The following is a 22,014-nucleotide window of genomic DNA, read 5'->3' as shown; positions in this document are numbered from 1 at the left end:
TGGGTTAATTGTGATCGTATACTTAAAATTGACCTACAGATTGTTGAGTGCGTCATGATGACAGGAGATGACCACCAGACAAGAGAGCAAGGTGTCAGAATAGGAATGAGGAAGCCAGCGACACGTCAAAATAGTTTAATAGTTAGTTGCCACTGTATGGGAGGAGTTGAGTACCGGTATAAAGCAAAGCTATTTGACAGTGCCAGGCAGGTAAGTGGAATGGAGAGATATAGAAACATGGCCCTCCACAAGCAGCTGTGTGGGATATCTCTCATGCTCGTCCTTCAGCTCAAAGGTAAGAAAGGCTATTGATTATTCTTTGAGGTTTCTACCCAAGGCTAAAACAGAGAAAATACAACTTTATTTTGGTACAGATCCATTATGAATGGCTATTAGCCTATGATATAAAACTAACTCCACAGGCTTTGGGATTAGATGTGGGGTACCTTAATTGGGATTGTCTAGACTAGAGTACAATGACCTTGTATAATTTTGTGACAGGTGTGTCACACTTTTTTATATTATATTATTATTTTATTATAGCCTAATAGCATAGCACTATTAATAGTAGTACTGAAAATATATAACTCTTGAGATCATGCTTCATGGAATCTTACAGTATTAAAGGAGAATTCCATACTAAAAGGCTTTCTTACCTTTCTTTGTAGTTGTTACGTCCCCACCAAAGAGGTCCAGGTGTTATTTTGTGCAAAAGCTCCTTATTGGCTATTTCCCCTACCATAAGCCCTAAATGAATTGCATTGAATTTAATGGGAATTGAATGGGGCTATGGAGTGTTGTGCTAATTCGCTTATTTCCATCGCTCAAAATTATAATTTCTTTGTATATATCCTCTCTTCATAATGTAAATAATATCCCAAGCGGCACACTTTACTACTTCTTTCGATGGAAATAAGCGAACTAGCATAACACCCCATAGCCCCATTCAATTCCCATTCAATGCAATGCAATTCATTGAGGGCTTATGGTAGGGAAAATAGCCAATAAGGAGTTTTTGCACAAAAGAACACCTGGACCTCTTTGGTGGGGACGTAACAACTACAAAGAAAGATAAGAAAGCATTCTAGCATGGAATTCTCCTTTAACCCTAACCCTATTTCAGCACTGACATTTTGTCCGACTTTGGTGCTCTATATGTTCAACATAACCAAAGTTTGCCAAACCAGTCTTGGAAATTTAGTTTCAGTTTTGTCTCTTGTCTTTTTTTTAGCTGTTAGTGTGGACGACACACTGGTATAAAGCATTAGGCCTACACTTGTTCACAACAGGGTCCACCATTTTCAATTCATCACAATTAGAGACGTACAAATATACACTTCTATATAAAAAACAGGAAATCTTCAGTTTCAGTTCAGTTTTAGTTCTGTGAAATAGAATCAATTTTAATATGTTTAGAACTAGGCGACAAAGTTCACACATGGACACGACTATGCTAGCTGTTGACTGAACCTAATGTCTTCCTTTGTTTTTAATTCCAGGCTCTTATTCACTGAATAAGAATATTCTGTCTGGTAAGCATCCATGTGAAACTGCTTTTGTTTGTTTGTTTGTTTGTTTGTTTGTTTGTTTCATGAAATGTCCTATTTCTGCTGCCAAATTCAGCGCGCACACACACACACTGTCCCGGAATCTAATATTTTCACCTTTATCGTTGCTTAATTGATTGATTTGCCATTTCTCAACCGAGAAATGACCCAGAAAAAAATCTTGACATTTTGTTTCTAGTTAAGTATGTGTTGCGGATTTCAACCTGTGTTTCTGCCATGGCACCCAGAATTAATAATAATAATTCCTGATGAACATGTTTTAGGGTGGTAAAAAAACACACCAACATGTGAGCTGAGCGGTGTGTGTGTGTGTGTGTGTGTGTGTGTGTGTGTGTGTGTGTGTGCACGTGTGCGTGTTGTGGCCGGCAGGTTAACATTGGAATATTGATATATTATTGATTTCAGTTCCAAACATGCAAACATGACCCATGAAGTTAACATAAGTATATAGGCCTAAACTACATTAATTTGAAATTAAATAAAAATGTTCAGGATTCCAATAAAAAAATAGCAGATCTACAAGCTGAAATGGGTGCTCAATTTGAACCTGACTTACTTACAATACTGCCAAATTGCAGTTTTCCCCCTCAATAATTACTACTGGAAATTATGTATAATTATGTCATTTTGTTCAAATCTACTTCATTACTTCATCTACTTTCAAGCTTCATGTGGAGGGAATGTGACAGGATCTTCTGGGTTAATTCTTTCTCCAAACTACCCCCATCCCTACCCGCACAACAAAGATTGTGACTGGCTCATTGCTGTCCACTCTGACTATGTCATCTCATTAGCTTTCATCAGGTAAGTAACTTTTTTTGTTATGTTCTTTATCTTTGTCTGGATGGCAAAGCAAATCGCCTGTCATGACTCACTGCTATAGCACTGTGGTGCATGCTATGCAAAAAAAATATAATAATATCCTATTAGTCTATGGTATTGGTTACTCACCAAAATTATTAGGTTTTTACTAGTTTACACTTTATTACTTGAGTAATATTATATATTTTTGCCTTTTACTCCCTGTTCTCCCCAATTTTAGTAGTAAAGTAATACATAGTTTTAGTCAATACATTTCTCATCATCATCATTTATTTAACTCACGACCATGATCACATGGTTTGGAGCACATCATAAAAGTATACAATCAGAAGTATACAATACAATACAGATTTCACGATATACATAGACATATCGGAAGGCTTTCCCTATTTGTGCAGTGGAAGAACATTTTTCAGAAAAGCACCCAATTTATAGATTACTTTTTGTTTTTCGGATTTTAGTAATGCAATTAATTTAAACATAGAAGGGTGGGTAAAAAAATACAGTGGCAGGTATTTTTGCCTGAAATTCATAATGTCAGTATTCTTGCATTCCAACAGAACATGATACTCATCTCCAATTATGGCATCATTACATAGGTTACAAATCCTCTGACTTCTTTCCAATCCTTTATATCTACCGATGACCTTTGGAATTCTTGTGTTGTTTAGCCTAAGGTTGCAAATAGCCTGTCTATACTTACGGTTTTCACATAGAAGGTATTTTTCTAGTTTGAACTCTTGTTTGTATTCAACATAGATGTCACATGATGTCATACTATTTAGTTCACTTTGCCACTTTTGCAGGAACTGGTCTTTCAACCTTTGTTCGACAGTTCGCTTCAACCAGTCAATGTTATTACATTTCTGGGCCAACCAAATGTAAGACATACCACAGTTATCCAGTATATTCTTCACCTGTGCAACCCAAGGAGACAAATGGGCACCTGTGTTGAACAGGTTAAGCAGACAGTCGTACATTATTCGACTCAGTTTACTCTCTTTTCCTTCGATCAACCGAGCCCAGTACCCGATAAGTCTCTTTTTAACAGTGATACAAATTGGATACCTCCCCAGCTCACCATATACCATATTGCTACAGGTAGTTGTTTTAACTTTTAGGATATACTTGAGAAATTTGAGATGTAATTTTTCTAGTTTGTCTAGTTTTTCGAACCCCCAGATTTCACATGTGTACAGCATGACTGGTGAGACCAATTTGTCGAAAAGATCCAATGCAACATTTACTGGTAAAATAAATGATCTACATTTACCAAGGAGGGAGTACATGGCACGTGAGGCCTGCTTGTGTAGTTCTTCGATAGCAATCTTAAATGATCCATTATAGTTCATAATAACTCCAAGGTATTTGAAACTATGGACAAGCTCTAGGTTGACTCCATTACAGACAAACTTTAATTTGCTGATATCAGCTTTTCTACATCCAAAGACTGTGACCTTTGTTTTTTCACTATTGATTTTCAATTTCCACTTTTCACAAAAACCACACATCAGGTCTATTGCCTTCTGCAATCCCTCCTTTGTATTTGACATGACAATTGTGTCGTCTGCGTATAATAATACCAAAAGCTGGAAATAGCTACCCACACACATTGAGTCACTGCTGTATCCTTCGTCCGGCTCCTCCCAACACTCCCTGCTCACAGGTACAGGTAAAGGTACAGCCCCAGTACGGAGTACGGTGACAAATATCATCCTCCCAGCCTGGCTTCCCTCAAAGCCAGATGCACCGCAGTTGATTCAAAGCCCTAGACTCTGCGGTGGTGGGCAGGCACTTTACCACTGCGCCACCCGAGCGCCCCTTTATTACTTTATATACAATCTTGGAATCCATCTGCAAAAAATTAAAATTAAAAATGACTCTGCCTCCTTATTATTTTTATTATTATTATTATTATTATTATTATTATTATTATTATTATTATTAGTTTAGTTTGTACTTTACAAGGATATTGTATAGTAATGCATGGGTTGCACATTCTGGAGTCTCACCAACATTTCACTGCTCTCAGGCATACGTGACAAATATTGTAGTCTCAAGCATACTGTATATGACAAATACTGTACTCTTTGAATCTTACAATCTAAACCTCTTGCGCAATCTGAGAAGACTGAGCACAATAACTTGTTTGTTCATTTTGTTTTGTTTACCACAGCTTTAGCCTAGAGCCCCGCTTTGACTTCCTGTCCATCTACGATGGGCCAGACAAGAACAGTCATCTAATTGGTAGCTTTCATGGCAGCAGACTCCCAGAGAACATTGAGAGCACTTCCAACTTTATGCACTTGGCGTTCCATAGTGACGGCTCAGTGAGCTACCCTGGCTTTCACTTGGTATACAAAGGTAGTTGTGGGGTCTGTCTCTCAAGTGGGATTCTGCCGTGCATTATAATGCAAAAGATTATGTGTATGGATGACTGAAAATCGGTTCTGATGTTGCAGTGGGATTTAGTTGGATGTGTGTGTATGTATGTTTGCAATTGGAAGGATGTTACGCAACTAATGTGTCTGATGTCGATGCCAACTGCGAGAAGAGCCGCTGATACACCCTTGGTCATTTTCATTTAGTTTCACAAACGACCAAAGTGTAATACTTTTTAATACGCCAGTTTTGTCAAATGGGTGCTCAATTTGAACCTGACTTACTTACAATACTGCCAAACTTCACAAGTTCCCTCCTCCTGCCTGCATCTGGGATCTCTCAAGCAGAAACGATGAACCGGAAGCAGGACAACAATGTGATATCTCCACAATAATTTCGAGTTGTAGTCTTGTTGGGTTGTGTTTACATTTGTGCTGTGGCACAGCTTCATTATGTCATCAGTCTCACGTTGATCCCGCCTCTAGCGGCCGCATACGGCTGCATATCGCTCCGGTCTTATTTGGTCCGGAGTACATCATCTCTGCTCGAGAGACACCAGACCAGGGTTCCCCAATAGGCGGCCCGCGGGCCGAGCGCCCCCTTGTGGCCCCTGGAGGAATTTAAAAAGAAAAAACCTCGACCTCGCCGTGCAGACTCGGCCCCCAGCCTGATACCGTAGTCATGAACGCAGCATGACATAATTGTATGCTGCACGGAAATGCTCCATATTAATCTGTGCTGTGTACTGATGAGACTTCTTTACTAATGTCTTTCTTTGCTATGAATTTCAGACTCTGCACAACAACCGTGGTCTGCGTCTGGTAAGCATCCAGGTTTATCTGCACCGTTTGTCTTTAATTTCAGGCTGTTACTCACAACAGGCATCAAAATATGTGTCTGGCAAGCATCCAGGATTAGCAGCACTGTTTAAGCTCATTCAATTTCTCACTTTTAAGGCATCTAAAATAAATGCTTATTTTTCTAAAGAGCTCAGAGTATGCTCATCATCTCTTGTCAGGCAAGCATCTCCATATTTCCATATATGAGTTTATCGCATGACAGTGAAGAACGCGTCACAAAAGGCATTTTTTTCTGGAAAGTAACCATTGGTCATCGATTTGCCCGTACACGGACAAATGTGTCTGTGGCAAAGACTTGTCGGGGCATATTTTAGACTTTCTTTTTTGCACACATTATATTTTTGTGTATATATGTGTGTGTGGGTTTTTTTTAACATTGGGTAAAATATACCTGAGTTTAGTGATGACAAAAAGGATGTTTAGTGTTCTAGGGTTAATACGGACCACGATGGAAACAAGTCCCCAGGACTTTTTGTGTGTTATAGCAGATCGACAAAGCGGCACAATGCATAACATCTCTTTTTGCTACATTTTTGCGACACTCACACCGCAAAGTCTAACGTAGGGATGAATTGATGAAAAATCATGAAATATGGAGATGTGTTTCTGCTTGACAGTAATGATACAGTATGCACGCATGGTAAGATACAAGAAAGATATCAAGTAAAGTATGTAGTATTTATTTATGCAGCAATGTACTTTCAAATAGAATATGTTAGACTAGATATGTTAATCTTATATAACTTGCAATACTTGCTGTGCTCTGTTTTATCAAGTGTAGAGGAGGATTTAAGTGGTATTGAATTGGTACCGAATTTGCAGCTCAACAAACGCTAATTAATCCTAGTATGTGATGGAGGACAATTTCACCATACATTTAAATCTTCTCTCGGTATGATTATTGTGAGCGATTTAACCGTGATAAACAATAACGATTATGGTCCCATCCCAAACTAGTAGAAGTGATAATAATCGTCATCTTCAGTACACATGATGAGTGTGTTGTTTTGTTAAGTGTGCGGCCAGGCTCCCATGAACCAGAAGATCGTCGGAGGGCAGACCGCGCCGCCTGGCAGCTGGCCATGGACGGTCAGCATACAGGATTACTACGGTCATTTCTGCGGAGGTTCCCTCATCAACAGTGAATGGGTGCTGTCCGCTGCCCACTGTTTCCCAAAGTGAGACATCATTTAATTAATTGAAATGATTAATAATAAATCCTTGTTTTTTGCACGTCATTAAAGTAGAAAGGTCCACATTTTTTGAAAATTGCTGATTTACAAGCTCACGAGGCATTGCGATGTGACGTGTTATCAAAATATTTCAGTTAAATTAATCGCAAATGTATAGAATAATCCCTAAGAAAAAAAATCGATAGTTGAATCCCTAGTCCACATAACTATCGGTGTTCATATAAGGGTTGTGTGCGTTTTGCATGTGCGTGTGTGAAATCATCATCATACCAGGAAGTGGCAAAGAAACTACTTTCTGGCCTCGACAGCCCATACATCCAAACAGAAAAGTAATATAGACCAATTCATTGTTTACAAACATTGGGACTGGGCGCACGGGTGACTGTTTCATGTAATCAATTCCCAACAGATCTCCGAACCTGTTGTTTTGGGGAGCGCTGGTTTCAGTCCATTCAACCTCCTCTTGTGAGTTGGCTAGTGAGGTGCACCCTAGGAGACATTTATACTTCAAAGCCCAACAGTATTGCACACAGAGAACAGCTGATATACAAGCTCACATCGCATCGCAGATGCGACACCATTGCCTAACGAAGCATACATTATACTTGATGGGCTGCAGGTGCGCGTGCAGCCATGCACAAATAGGCTCTGCTGCCGTTCCTCCCGTTCTTATGACAGCGACTGGAGGTGTGGTTTTGAGGACAACTTTTTTGAATTGCTATTATTGTTCAAACACAACAGAAACCAGGGATTATATATTTCAAGGGCGAGAGATCACAATAAAAATCCAGTTAGTGCCGTTAGGACTTTTCCATTGCATCTTATGAGAGGTGGTGTTCTTCTGCTGCCGTGATGCGCGCGCATGCTGTTGCTTATCAGTGTGACGTCGTATGTTAAGGCGTCTATAGTAGTATCTACGCCTATAATAAACTCAATTTACCACTCAATTTACCACTCACTTTATGTATGTGCATACCTCATGTAATTCATTGTTACCCCCTCCTCCACACACTCTCTTGCAGCCCTGATCCCAATAACAACTATATCATCTTCTTGGGCCGCCAGTCCCAAGAATTGATGAACCCCAATGAGGTGAACCGCACGGTGGTGCAGATCATCAACCATCCTCAGTACGGCCAGATGATGAGGCATGACAACGACATGGCTCTGCTGAGGCTCTCCCACCCCGTCACCTTCACGCCGTACATCCGCCCGGTCTGTCTGGCGGCGACGAACAGCACCTTCTACAGTGGAACTATGAGCTGGCTGACTGGCTGGGGGATGGAAGGTAGTGATGGTGAGTAATAAGGCGGGTGCATGCATGTGTTTGGTCCAACGCACTAACAGTCCGACAGGCATTAGTCCCAAACACATTAGTCCGACAGACACCCTACCCAAAACCAGAAACCTAATCCTAACCTCACAGGAAAGTCATGGGTGAGTTTTATCCGGCAGCTCCATGTCAGGACTCGGGAGCCACGGGTGAGTCTTAACCAGCAATGCATAATATGCATACAACATAAAAACCCAACGAAACAAGCTAAGAAATATTGTTACTGCCATGACCAAATCAGATAAAATAAACTTTATCAATGATAAAGCTGAGGAAAACGAAGACAATCCTCGGGAGCTATGGAAGCTACTCAACAACCAACTAGGCTGCGGTCAGAAACTGAAAACCAGGTTTTCAAACATAAACATCAAATCGAACGACACTCTCATCACTGACAAGCTTGATGTGGCCAACTACTTGAACATCTTCTTTACAAACATATCAACAACGCTGGTTAACAAACTGCCCTCCCACTCTGGGCTCTTTGGTGTAGAGCACATTAAAACCTTCTACAGAAACTTAGGTGTTTGTAAAGACGATTTTAAACTAGTTATGGTAACAACTGATGAGGTACTTAAGAAATTGAGTGCCCTCCAACCCCACAAGGCCACTGGCCATGACAATATTCCCTCCAAATTTCTCAGAGACTCTGCCATCTCTATAGCTCCAATCATCACCCACATAGTAAACCTCTCCATCAAACAGGGACAGGTCCCCCAAGATTTCAATCTGGCCAAAGTAACCCCCTTGCACAAGAAAGGGAGTAAATTAGACTACCGCCCTATTTCTATTCTAAGCTCCATCTCGAAGTGATGGAAAAAATAGTCTATGAACAGGTTGAAAAGTATCTATGTTACGGTTCGACCCTGTTACGGTTCCGAACCCGGGTTCGAAACCGTAACAATCTAGCCACAAATAAATGAATGTACGAGTTCCAATCTGGCTTCAGAACATCCCACTCCACTGACACATGCCTCCTCTATTTAAGCGACCACATCAAACACGAGGTGGATGCTGGCAAATACTGCGGCATGGTCATGCTGGACCTCCAAAAGGCTTTTGACACAGTGAACCACTCCATACTGGTTAACAAACTAAAGGCAATTGGTTTTGATAGCACATCAGTGAGCTGGATGCAATCCTACCTGGAGGGGAGAGAACAGATGGTGGAGGTGAACGGAACACTGCCCCCCCTCCCAGTGAGCTGTGGTGTTCCACAAGGAAGCATACAGCCTTTACTGCTCCTAATTATATGTAAACGACATGACATCAGCTTGTGACTGCAACTTGTTTCTGTTCGCAGAACAGCACTGCTAGTCTCGGACAGGAACAAACTGCAGGTTGAAAAGGCCCTCGGCTCTGAACTCGGTAGAATCTGCACCTGGCTCGCTGATACACTATCTTTACACCTGGGAAAAACTGAATCCATTCTCTTTGGATCAAATAGTAATCTCAGCAAGGCAGATGGCTTCTTGGTTAGAGTGGGTGACAATATTATCACACGAAAAGATGAAATTCCCTCCATCCTGGAGGCTAATCTTTCCGGTGATAAAATGGCCACCGCAACGTAATCAAAAAAGTCAACCACTTACTTGTAACAGACTAAAGGCTGACTCACACGTGCACAACAGATTGATGTATGCTTGTTGTATGAGACTTATTGACTGATGCAAGCTCACAATGCATTTCCAATGGGAGTCACATGGTTTGACACAACATTTGTGTTGTATGAGGGGGTGGGGGGCAGTCGAAACATAGCCGAAAGCCGTACAACACAAATGTTGTGTCAAACCATGTGACTTGGAAATGCATAATTGGGGCAAGATGTATCACACCCTTTGTATACATCTAGCATGCATCAATGTTGTATGCTAGATCGAAAGGTGTGAGTCGGGTCTAAGACAAATGAGTCCCTTTTCCTCTCTTCCATTATAGTTCCCCTGGCCTCTCCCCAGAACCTTCAGGAAGTCAGTGTGCCGGTCGTGGGGAACCAGCAGTGTACATGCAGCTACCATGGCCTCACAGACAACATGCTTTGTGCTGGCCTCAATGAAGGAGGAAAGGACTCCTGTCAGGTGACAGATCATTCTTTTCTCTGTCCATCATATCCTTCTATCCAGTGTTGTAGTGCTACTTTTAGAAGTGGGGGGACGTGGCACCCCATTGTATCTGCAAAGATGTTTCATTTAATCATAACGCCCCATAAGACACGTGCGCACACAAATGCACACGCATTTGCGTGCACAACACACGCAGACACTCACTATAAAACATGCAGACAGACGTCTATAGCCTGTTTAGAAACTGGGTTTACCATGCTTAATTGTATCCATAAAAGTAAATAAAAGTCAAAAAACATATCTTTGCCCTAAAATAATTTTAGGCGTGAGAGAAGTGGGGGGTACGTATGATGTTTTATTTAATGTTTTTGTGAAAAGTCATGATGAAATATTATATTACCTCAAGTTGCCATGTATTTGGTGTATATGTGTTTAGTGATGGTATGACAAAAAGGATGTTTAGTGTTCTCGCCAGGGGTTCTCAACGTTTTTTGCCGGGGACTTATTATAAACGATATCATGAATCTCTCATTTCCTCAGGGAGACTCTGGCGGGCCGATGGTGAGCCGCATGATGAGCAACAGCACGCGACCCCGCTGGGTCCAGTCCGGGGTGGTGAGCTTCGGCCGGGGCTGCGCCCAGCCCAACACCCCGGGAGTCTACGCCCGCGTGTCGCGCTACCAGGACTGGATCAGCATGCACGTCACCTCTGACCCGCCAGGCTTCGTTAGGTTCATGTCCGACGGCATGGACACCGACGTGGGCTTCCAGTGTCCTACACAACCTGCACCCATTAACTGTTAGTTAATTCATTTAACAATTATCAATGTAATTAATTCTGGCCAGGGAAGAACTGAGCACTGGGCATGGGACATTATTTTATATACATGTTTAATGAATATTAACTTTCTATTAGGGAAGAAAGTTTAAAATTCCTAATCTTGTCAGTGCTTTTGAATTGCATTGAGGATTTTCTTTTCATCTTAAAATATATTTCCATTTCCCCAACACCATGCAGGCAGTGGGAGGAAAAATGATTCAAGCTGTAGAAAACTACATTAAGTAGTCAAATATGTATTTATAACCAAATTGCAGTTTCCCCCCTCAATAATTACTACTGGAAATGATGTATAATTATGTCATTTTGTTCAAATCTACTTCATTACTTCATCTACTTTCAAGCTCCATGTGGAGGGAATGTGACAGGATCTTCTGGGTTAATTCTTTCTCCAAACTACCCCCATCCCTACCCGCACAACAAAGATTGTGACTGGCTCATTGCTGTCCACTCTGACTATGTCATCTCATTAGCTTTCATCAGGTAAGTAACTTTTTTTGTTATGTTCTTTATCTTTGTCTGGATGGCAAAGCAAATCGCCTGTCATGACTCACTGCTATAGCACTTTGGTGCATGCTATGCAAACAATATATAATAATATCCTATTAGTCTATGGTATTGGTTACTCACCAAAATTATTAGGTTTTTACTAGTTTACACTTTATTACTTGAGTAATATTATATATTTTTGCCTTTTACTCCCTGTTCTCCCCAATTTTAGTGGTAAAGTAATACATAGTTTTAGTCAATACATTTCTCCCCACACACATTGAGTCACTGCTGTATCCTTCGTCCGGCTCCTCCCAACGCTCCCTGCTCACAGGTACAGGTAAAGGTACAGCCCCAGTACAGAGTACGGTGACAAATATCATCCTCCCAGCCTGGCTTCCCTCAAAGCCAGATGCACCGCAGTTGATTCAAAGCCCTAGACTCTGCGGTGGTGGGCAGGCACTTTACCACTGCGCCACCCGAGCGCCCCTTTATTACTTTATATACAATCTTGGAATCCATCTGCAAAAAATTAAAATTAAAAATGACTCTGCCTCCTTATTATTTTTATTATTATTATTATTATTATTATTATTATTATTATTATTATTATTATTATTATTATTATTATTATTATTAGTTTAGTTTGTACTTTACAAGGATATTGTATAGTAATGCATGGGTTGCACATTCTGGAGTCTCACCAACATTTCACTGCTCTCAGGCATACGTGACAAATATTGTAGTCTCAAGCATACTGTACATGACAAATACTGTACTCTTTGAATATTACAATCTAAACCTCTTGCGCAATCTGAGAAGACTGAGCACAATAACTTGTTTGTTCATTTTGTTTTGTTTACCACAGCTTTAGCCTAGAGCCCCGCTTGGACTTCCTGTCCATCTACGATGGGCCAGACAAGAACAGTCATCTAATTGGTAGCTTTCATGGCAGCAGACTCCCAGAGAACATTGAGAGCACTTCCAACTTTATGCACTTGGCGTTCCATAGTGACGGCTCAGTGAACTACCCTGGCTTTCACTTGGAATACACACAAGGTAGTTGTGGGGTCTGTCTCTCAAGTGGGATTCTGCCGTGCATTATAATGCAAAAGATTATGTGTATGGATGACTGAAAATCGGTTCTGATGTTGCAGTGGGATTTAGTTGGATGTGTGTGTATGTATGTTTGCAATTGGAAGGATGTTACGCAACTAATGTCTCTGATGTCGATGCCAACTGCGAGAAGAGCCGCTGATACACCCTTGGTCATTTTCATTTAGTTTCACAAACGACCAAAGTGTAATACTTTTTAATACGACAGTTTTGTCAAATGGGTGCTCAATTTGAACCTGACTTACTTACAATACTGCCAAATTGCAGTTTTCCCCCTCAATAATTACTACTGGAAATTATGTATAATTATGTCATTTTGTTCAAATCTACTTCATTACTTCATCTACTTTCAAGCTTCATGTGGAGGGAATGTGACAGGATCTTCTGGGTTAATTCTTTCTCCAAACTACCCCCATCCCTACCCGCACAACAAAGATTGTGACTGGCTCATTGCTGTCCACTCTGACTATGTCATCTCATTAGCTTTCATCAGGTAAGTAACTTTTTTTGTTATGTTCTTTATCTTTGTCTGGATGGCAAAGCAAATCGCCTGTCATGACTCACTGCTATAGCACTGTGGTGCATGCTATGCAAAAAATATATAATAATATCCTATTAGTCTATGGTATTGGTTACTCACCAAAATTATTAGGTTTTTACTAGTTTACACTTTATTACTTGAGTAATATTATATATTTTTGCCTTTTACTCCCTGTTCTCCCCAATTTTAGTAGTAAAGTAATACATAGTTTTAGTCAATACATTTCTCCCCACACACATTGAGTCACTGCTGTATCCTTCGTCCGGCTCCTCCTAACACTCCCTGCTCACAGGTACAGGTAAAGGTACAGCCCCAGTACGGAGTACGGTGACAAATATCATCCTCCCAGCCTGGCTTCCCTCAAAGCCAGATGCACCGCAGTTGATTCAAAGCCCTAGACTCTGCGGTGGTGGGCAGGCACTTTACCACTGCGCCACCCGAGCGCCCCTTTATTACTTTATATACAATCTTGGAATCCATCTGCAAAAAAGTAAAATTAAAAATGACTCTGCCTCCTTATTATTTTTATTTTTTTTATTATTATTATTATTATTATTATTATTATTAGTTTAGTTTGTACTTTACAAGGATATTGTATAATAATGCATGGGTTGCACATTCTGGAGTCTCACCAACATTTCACTGCTCTCAGGCATACGTGACAAATATTGTAGTCTCAAGCATACTGTACATGACAAATACTGTACTCTTTGAATCTTACAATCTAAACCTCTTGCGCAATCTGAGAAGACTGAGCACAATAACTTGTTTGTTCATTTTGTTTTGTTTACCACAGCTTTAGCCTTGAGCCCGGCTATGACTTCCTGTCCATCTACGATGGGCCAGACAAGAACAGTCATCTAATTGGTAGCTTTCATGGCAGCAGACTCCCAGAGAAGATTGAGAGCACTTCCAACTTTATGCACTTGGCGTTCCATAGTGACGGCTCATTGAGCTACCCCGGCTTTCACTTGGTATACAAAGGTAGTTGTGGGGTCTGTCTCTCAAGTGGGATTCTGCCGTGCATTATAATGCAAAAGATTATGTGTATGGATGACTGAAAATCGGTTCTGATGTTGCAGTGGGATTTAGTTGGATGTGTGTGTATGTATGTTTGCAATTGGAAGGATGTTACGCAACTAATGTGTCTGATGTCGATGCCAACTGCGAGAAGAGCCGCTGATACACCCTTGGTCATTTTCATTTAGTTTCACAAACGACCAAAGTGTAATACTTTTTAATACGACAGTTTTGTCAAATGGGTGCTCAATTTGAACCTGACTTACTTACAATACTGCCAAACTTCACAAGTTCCCTCCTCCTGCCTGCATCTGGGATCTCTCAAGCAGAAACGATGAACCGGAAGCAGTGGGACAACAATGTGATATCTCCACAATAATTTCGAGTTGTAGTCTTGTTAGGTTGTGTTTACATTTGTGCTGTGGCACAGCTTCATTATGTCATCAGTCTCACGTTGATCCCGCCTCTAGCGGCCGCATACGGCTGCATATCGCTCCGGTCTGATTTGGTCCGGAGTACATCATCTCTGCTCGAGAGACACCAGACCAGGGTTCCCCAATAGGCGGCCCGCGGGCCGAGCGCCCCCTTGTGGCCCCTGGAGGAATTTAAAAAGAAAAAACCTCGACCTCGCCGTGCAGACTCGGCCCCCAGCCTGATACCGTAGTCATGAACGCAGCATGACATAATTGTATGCTGCACGGAAATGCTCCATATTAATCTGTGCTGTGTACTGATGAGACTTCTTTACTAATGTCTTTCTTTGCTATGAATTTCAGACTCTGCACAACAACCGTGGTCTGCGTCTGGTAAGCATCCAGGTTTATCTGCACCGTTTGTCTTTAATTTCAGGCTGTTACTCACAACAGGCATCAAAATATGTGTCTGGCAAGCATCCAGGATTAGCAGCACTGTTTAAGCTCATTCAATTTCTCACTTTTAAGGCATCTAAAATAAATGCTTATTTTTCTAAAGAGCTCAGAGTATGCTCATCATCTCTTGTCAGGCAAGCATCTCCATATTTCCATATATGAGTTTATCGCATGACAGTGAAGAACGCGTCACAAAAGGCATTTTTTTCTGGAAAGTAACCATTGGTCATCGATTTGCCCGTACACGGACAAATGTGTCTGTGGCAAAGACTTGTCGGGGCATATTTTAGACTTTCTTTTTTGCACACATTATATTTTTGTGTATATATGTGTGTGTGGGTTTTTTTTAACATTGGGTAAAATATACCTGAGTTTAGTGATGACAAAAAGGATGTTTAGTGTTCTAGGGTTAATACGGACCACGATGGAAACAAGTCCCCAGGACTTTTTGTGTGTTATAGCAGATCGACAAAGCGGCACAATGCATAACATCTCTTTTTGCTACATTTTTGCGACACTCACACCGCAAAGTCTAACGTAGGGATGAATTGATGAAAAATCATGAAATATGGAGATGTGTTTCTGCTTGACAGTAATGATACAGTATGCACGCATGGTAAGATACAAGAAAGATATCAAGTAAAGTATGTAGTATTTATTTATGCAGCAATGTACTTTCAAATAGAATATGTTAGACTAGATATGTTAATCTTATATAACTTGCAATACTTGCTGTGCTCTGTTTTATCAAGTGTAGAGGAGGATTTAAGTGGTATTGAATTGGTACCGAATTTGCAGCTCAACAAACGCTAATTAATCCTAGTATGTGATGGAGGACAATTTCACCATACATTTAAATCTTCTCTCGGTATGATTATTGTGAGCGATTTAACCGTGATAAACAATAACGATTATGGTCCCATCCCAAACTAGTAGAAGTGATAATAATCGTCATCTTCAGTACACATGATGAGTGTGTTGTTTTGTTAAGTGTGCGGCCAGGCTCCCATGAACCAGAAGATCGTCGGAGGGCAGACCGCGCCGCCTGGCAGCTGGCCATGGACGGTCAGCATACAGGATTACTACGGTCATTTCTGCGGAGGTTCCCTCATCAACAGTGAATGGGTGCTGTCCGCTGCCCACTGTTTCCCAAAGTGAGACATCATTTAATTAATTGAAATGATTAATAATAAATCCTTGTTTTTTGCACGTCATTAAAGTAGAAAGGTCCACATTTTTTGAAAATTGCTGATTTACAAGCTCACGAGGCATTGTGATGTGACGTGTTATCAAAATATTTCAGTTAAATTAATCGCAAATGTATAGAATAATCCCTAAGAAAAAAAATCGATAGTTGAATCCCTAGTCCACATAACTATCAGTGTTCATATAAGGGTTGTGTGCGTTTTGCATGTGCGTGTGTGAAATCATCATCATACCAGGAAGTGGCAAAGAAACTACTTTCTGGCCTCGACAGCCCATACATCCAAACAGAAAAGTAATATAGACCAATTCATTGTTTACAAACATTGGGACTGGGCGCACGGGTGACTGTTTCATGTAATCAATTCCCAACAGATCTCCGAACCTGTTGTTTTGGGGAGCGCTGGTTTCAGTCCATTCAACCTCCTCTTGTGAGTTGGCTAGTGAGGTGCACCCTAGGAGACATTTATACTTCAAAGCCCAACAGTATTGCACACAGAGAACAGCTGATATACAAGCTCACATCGCATCGCAGATGCGACACCATTGCCTAACGAAGCATACATTATACTTGATGGGCTGCAGGTGCGCGTGCAGCCGTGCACAAATAGGCTCTGCTGCCGTTCCTCCCGTTCTTATGACAGCGACTGGAGGTGTGGTTTTGAGGACAACTTTTTTGAATTGCTATTATTGTTCAAACACAACAGAAACCAGGGATTATATATTTCGAGGGCGAGAGATCACAATAAAAATCCAGTTAGTGCCGTTAGGACTTTTCCATTGCATCTTATGAGAGGTGGTGTTCTTCTGCTGCCGTGATGCGCGCGCATGCTGTTGCTTATCAGTGTGACGTCGTCTGTTAAGGCGTCTATAGTAATATCTACGCCTATAATAAACTCAATTTACCACTCAATTTACCACTCACTTTATGTATGTGCATACCTCATGTAATTCATTGTTACCCCCTCCTCCACACACTCTCTTGCAGCCCTGATCCCAATAACAACTATACCATCTTCTTGGGCCGCCAGTCCCAAGAATTGATGAACCCCAATGAGGTGAACCGCACGGTGGTGCAGATCATCAACCATCCTCAGTACGACGGCCAGATGATGAGTTATGACAACGACATGGCTCTGCTGAGGCTCTCCCACCCCGTCACCTTCACGCCGTACATCCGCCCGGTCTGTCTGGCGGCGACGAACAGCACCTTCTACAGTGGAACTATGAGCTGGGTGACTGGCTGGGGGACGGAAGGTAGTGATGGTGAGTAATAAGGCGGGTGCATGCATGTGTTTGGTCCAACGCACTAACAGTCCGACAGCCATTAGTCCCAAACACATTAGTCCGACAGACACCCTACCCAAAACCAGAAACCTAACCCTAACCTCACAGGAAAGTCATGGGTGAGTTTTAACCGGCAGCTCCATGTCAGGACTCGGGAGCCACGGGTGAGTCTTAACCAGCAAAGCATAATATGCATACAACATAAAAACCCAACGAAACAAGCTAAGAAATATTGTTACTGCCATGACCAAATCAGATAAAATAAACTTTATCAATGATAAAGCTGAGGAAAACGAAGACAATCCTCGGGAGCTATGGAAGCTACTCAACAACCAACTAGGCTGCGGTCAGAAACTGAAAACCAGGTTTTCAAACATAAACATAAAATCGAACGACACTCTCATCACTGACAAGCTTGATGTGGCCAACTACTTGAACGTCTTCTTTACAAACATAGCAACAACGCTGGTTAACAAACTGCCCTCCCACTCTGGGCTCTTTGGAGTAGAGCACATTAAAACCTTCTACAGAAACTTAGGTGTTTGTAAAGACGATTTTAAACTAGTTATGGTAACAACTGATGAGGTACTTAAGAAATGGAGTGCCCTCCAACCCCACAAGGCCACTGGCCATGACAATATTCCCTCCAAATTTCTCAGAGACTCTGCCATCTCTATAGCTCCAATCATCACCCACATAGTAAACCTCTCCATCAAACAGGGACAGGTCCCCCAAGATTTCAATCTGGCCAAAGTAACCCCCTTGCACAAGAAAGGGAGTAAATTAGACTACCGCCCTATTTCTATTCTAAGCTCCATCTCGAAGTGATGGAAAAAATAGTCTATGAACAGGTTGAAAAGTATCTATGTTACGGTTCGACCCTGTTACGGTTCCGAACCCGGGTTCGAAACCGTAACAATCTAGCCACAAATAAATGAATGTACGAGTTCCAATCTGGCTTCAGAACATCCCACTCCACTGACACATGCCTCCTCTATTTGAGCGACCACATCAAACACGAGGTGGATGCTGGCAAATACTGCGGCATGGTCATGCTGGACCTCCAAAAGGCTTTTGACACAGTGAACCACTCCATACTGGTTAACAAACTAAAAGCAATTGGTTTTGATAGCACATCAGTTAGCTGGATGCAATCCTACCTGGAGGGGATAGAACAGATGGTGGAGGTGAACGGAACACTGCCCCCCCTCCCAGTGAGCTGTGGTGTTCCACAAGGAAGCATACAGCCTTTACTGCTCCTAATTATATGTAAACGACATGACATCAGCTTGTGACTGCAACTTGTTTCTGTTCGCAGATGACTCAGCACTGCTAGTCTCGGACAGGAACAAACTGCAGGTTGAAAAGGCCCTCGGCTCTGAACTCGGTAGAATCTGCACCTGGCTCGCTGATAAACTATCTTTACACCTGGGAAAAACTGAATCCATTCTCTTTGGATCAAATAGTAATCTCAGCAAGGCAGATGGCTTCTTGGTTAGAGTGGGTGACAATATTATCACACGAAAAGATGAAATTACCTCCATCCTGGAGGCTAATCTTTCCGGTGATAAAATGGCCACCGCAACGTAATCAAAAAAGTCAACCACTTACTTGTAACAGACTAAGGCCTGACTCACACGTGCACAACAGATTGATGTATGCTTGTTGTATGAGACTTATTGACTGATGCAAGCTCACAATGCATTTCCAATGGGAGTCACATGGTTTGACACAACATTTGTGTTGTATGAGGGGGTGGGGGGCAGTCGAAACACAGCCGAAAGCCGTACAACACAAATGTTGTGTCAAACCATGTGACTTCCATTGGAAATGCATAATTGGGGCAAGATGTATCACACCCTTTGTATACATCTAGCATGCATCAATGTTGTATGCTAGATCGAAAGGTGTGAGTCGGGCCTAAGACAAATGAGTCCCTTTTCCTCTCTTCCATTATAGTTCCCCTGGCCTCTCCCCAGAACCTTCAGGAAGTCGGTGTGCCGGTCGTGGGTAACCAGCAGTGTACATGCAGCTACCATGGCCTCACAGACAACATGCTTTGTGCTGGCCTCAATGAAGGAGGAAAGGACTCCTGTCAGGTGACAGATCATTATTTTCTCTGTCCATCATATCCTTCTATCTATAGTGTTGTAGTGCTACTTTTAGAAGTGGGGGGACGTGGCACCCCATTGTATCTGCAAAGATGTTTCATTTAATCATAACGCCCCATAAGACACGTGCGCACACAAATGCACACGCATTTGCGTGCACAACACACGCAGACACTCACTATAAAACATGCAGACAGACGTCTATAGCCTGTTTAGAAACCGGGTTTACCATGCTTAATCGTATCCATAAAAGTAAATAAAAGTAAAAAAACATATCTTTGCCCTAAAATAATTTTAGGCGTGAGAGAAGTGGGGGGTACGTATGATGTTTTATTTAATGTTTTTGTGAAAAGTCATGATGAAATATTATATTACCTCAAGTTGCCATGTATTTGGTGTATATGTGTTTAGTGATGGTATGACAAAAAGGATGTTTAGTGTTCTCGGCAGGGGTTCTCAATGTTTTTTGCCGGGGACTTATTATAAACGATATCATGAATCTCTCATTTCCTCAGGGAGACTCTGGCGGGCCGATGGTGAGCCGCATGATGAGCAACAGCACGCCACCCCGCTGGGTCCAGTCCGGGGTGGTGAGCTTCGGCCGGGGCTGCGCCCTGCCATACTCCCCGGGAGTCTACGCCCGCGTGTCGCGCTACCAGGACTGGATCAGCATGCACGTCACCTCTGACCCGCCAGGCTTCGTTAGGTTCATGTCCGACGGCATGGACACCGACGTGGGCTTCCAGTGTCCTAACTGTTAGTTAATTCATTTAACAATTATCAATGTAATTAATTCTGGCCAGGGAAGAACTGAGCACTGGGCATGGGACATTATTTTACATACATGTTTAATGAATATTAACTTTCTATTAGGGAAGAAAGTTTAAAATTCCTAATCTTGTCAGTGCTTTTGAATTGCATTGAGGATTTTCTTTTCATCTTAAAATATATTTCCATTTCCCCAACACCAGGCAGTGGGAAGAAAAATGATTCAAGCTGTAGAAAACTACATTAAGTAGTCAAATATGTATTTATAACTAGCTACTTATCTTTTCAAAAGCTGTTATAAAATATTGCTCTTACCCTATCATTACATTAGAAGACACATTAGCTTAACCACATGGGCTGGAAACTGCAGTTTTCCCCCTCAATAATTACTACTGGAAATTATGTATAATTATGTCATTTTGTTCAAATCTACTTCATTACTTCATCTACTTTCAAGCTTCATGTGGAGGGAATGTGACAGGATCTTCTGGGTTAATTCTTTCTCCAAACTACCCCCATCCCTACCCGAACAACAAAGATTGTGACTGGCTCATTGCTGTCCACTCTGACTATGTCATCTCATTAGCTTTCATCAGGTAAGTAACTTTTTTTGTTATGTTCTTTATCTTTGTCTGGATGGCAAAGCAAATCGCCTGGCATGACTCACTGCTATAGCACTTTGGTGCATGCTATGCAAACAATATATAATAATATCCTATTAGTCTATGGTATTGGTTACTCACCAAAATTATTAGGTTTTTACTAGTTTACACTTTATTACTTGAGTAATATTATATATTTTTGCCTTTTACTCCCTGTTCTCCCCAATTTTAGTAGTAAAGTAATACATAGTTTTAGTCAATACATTTCTCCCCACACACATTGAGTCACTGCTGTATCCTTCGTCCGGCTCCTCCCAACACTCCCTGCTCACAGGTACAGGTAAAGGTACAGCCCCAGTACGGAGTACGGTGACAAATATCATCCTCCCAGCCTGGCTTCCCTCAAAGCCAGATGCACCGCAGTTGATTCAAAGCCCTAGACTCTGCGGTGGTGGGCAGGCACTTTACCACTGCGCCACCCGAGCGCCCCTTTATTACTTTATATACAATCTTGGAATCCATCTGCAAAAAAGTTAAATTAAAAATGACTCTGCCTCCTTATTATTATTATTATTATTATTATTATTATTATTATTATTTTAGTTTGTACTTTACAAGGATATTGTATAGTAATGCATGGGTTGCACATTCTGGAGTCTCACCAACATTTCACTGCTCTCAGGCATACGTGACAAATATTGTAGTCTCAAGCATACTGTACATGACAAATACTGTACTCTTTGAATCTTACAATCTAAACCTCTTGCGCAATCTGAGAAGACTGAGCACAATAACTTGTTTGTTCATTTTGTTTTGTTTACCACAGCTTTAGCCTTGAGCCCGGCTATGACTTCCTGTCCATCTACGATGGGCCAGACAAGAACAGTCATCTAATTGGTAGCTTTCATGGCAGCAGACTCCCAGAGAACATTGAGAGCACTTCCAACTTTAT

At 41.5% G+C, this 22,014-nt stretch overlaps 2 protein-coding genes across 2 annotated transcripts in view; both read left to right on the top strand.

Moving 5' to 3' along the window:
- The window catches only part of LOC308335333 (transmembrane protease serine 9-like), a 142,299-nt gene that overhangs the window by 112,322 nt on the left and 7,963 nt on the right, over window positions 1–22,014 (top strand). The window lies entirely within an intron of this gene.
- Window positions 238–20,453, top strand: LOC308335331 (ovochymase-like; the record flags this gene model as incomplete). The annotated part of the gene is made up of 17 exons (XM_080792349.1): window positions 238–295; window positions 2,315–2,372; window positions 4,567–4,720; window positions 5,564–5,593; window positions 6,659–6,810; window positions 7,848–8,122; window positions 10,094–10,233; window positions 10,759–11,017; window positions 11,482–11,539; window positions 12,414–12,604; window positions 13,097–13,154; window positions 13,999–14,176; window positions 14,999–15,028; window positions 16,094–16,245; window positions 17,283–17,560; window positions 19,541–19,680; window positions 20,208–20,453. 17 exons carry the CDS (start codon window positions 238–240, stop codon window positions 20,451–20,453), a joined length of 2,457 nt encoding a protein of 818 aa, XP_080648475.1.

The sequence above is a fragment of the Protomyctophum bolini genome (genome assembly GCF_963924005.1).
Source record: "Protomyctophum bolini genome assembly, chromosome: 20".
Classification (NCBI taxonomy): Eukaryota; Metazoa; Chordata; class Actinopteri; order Myctophiformes; family Myctophidae; genus Protomyctophum; species Protomyctophum bolini.
Note: the sequence above shows the minus strand (reverse complement) of the source record. Positions and strands in the feature narration are given on the sequence as shown.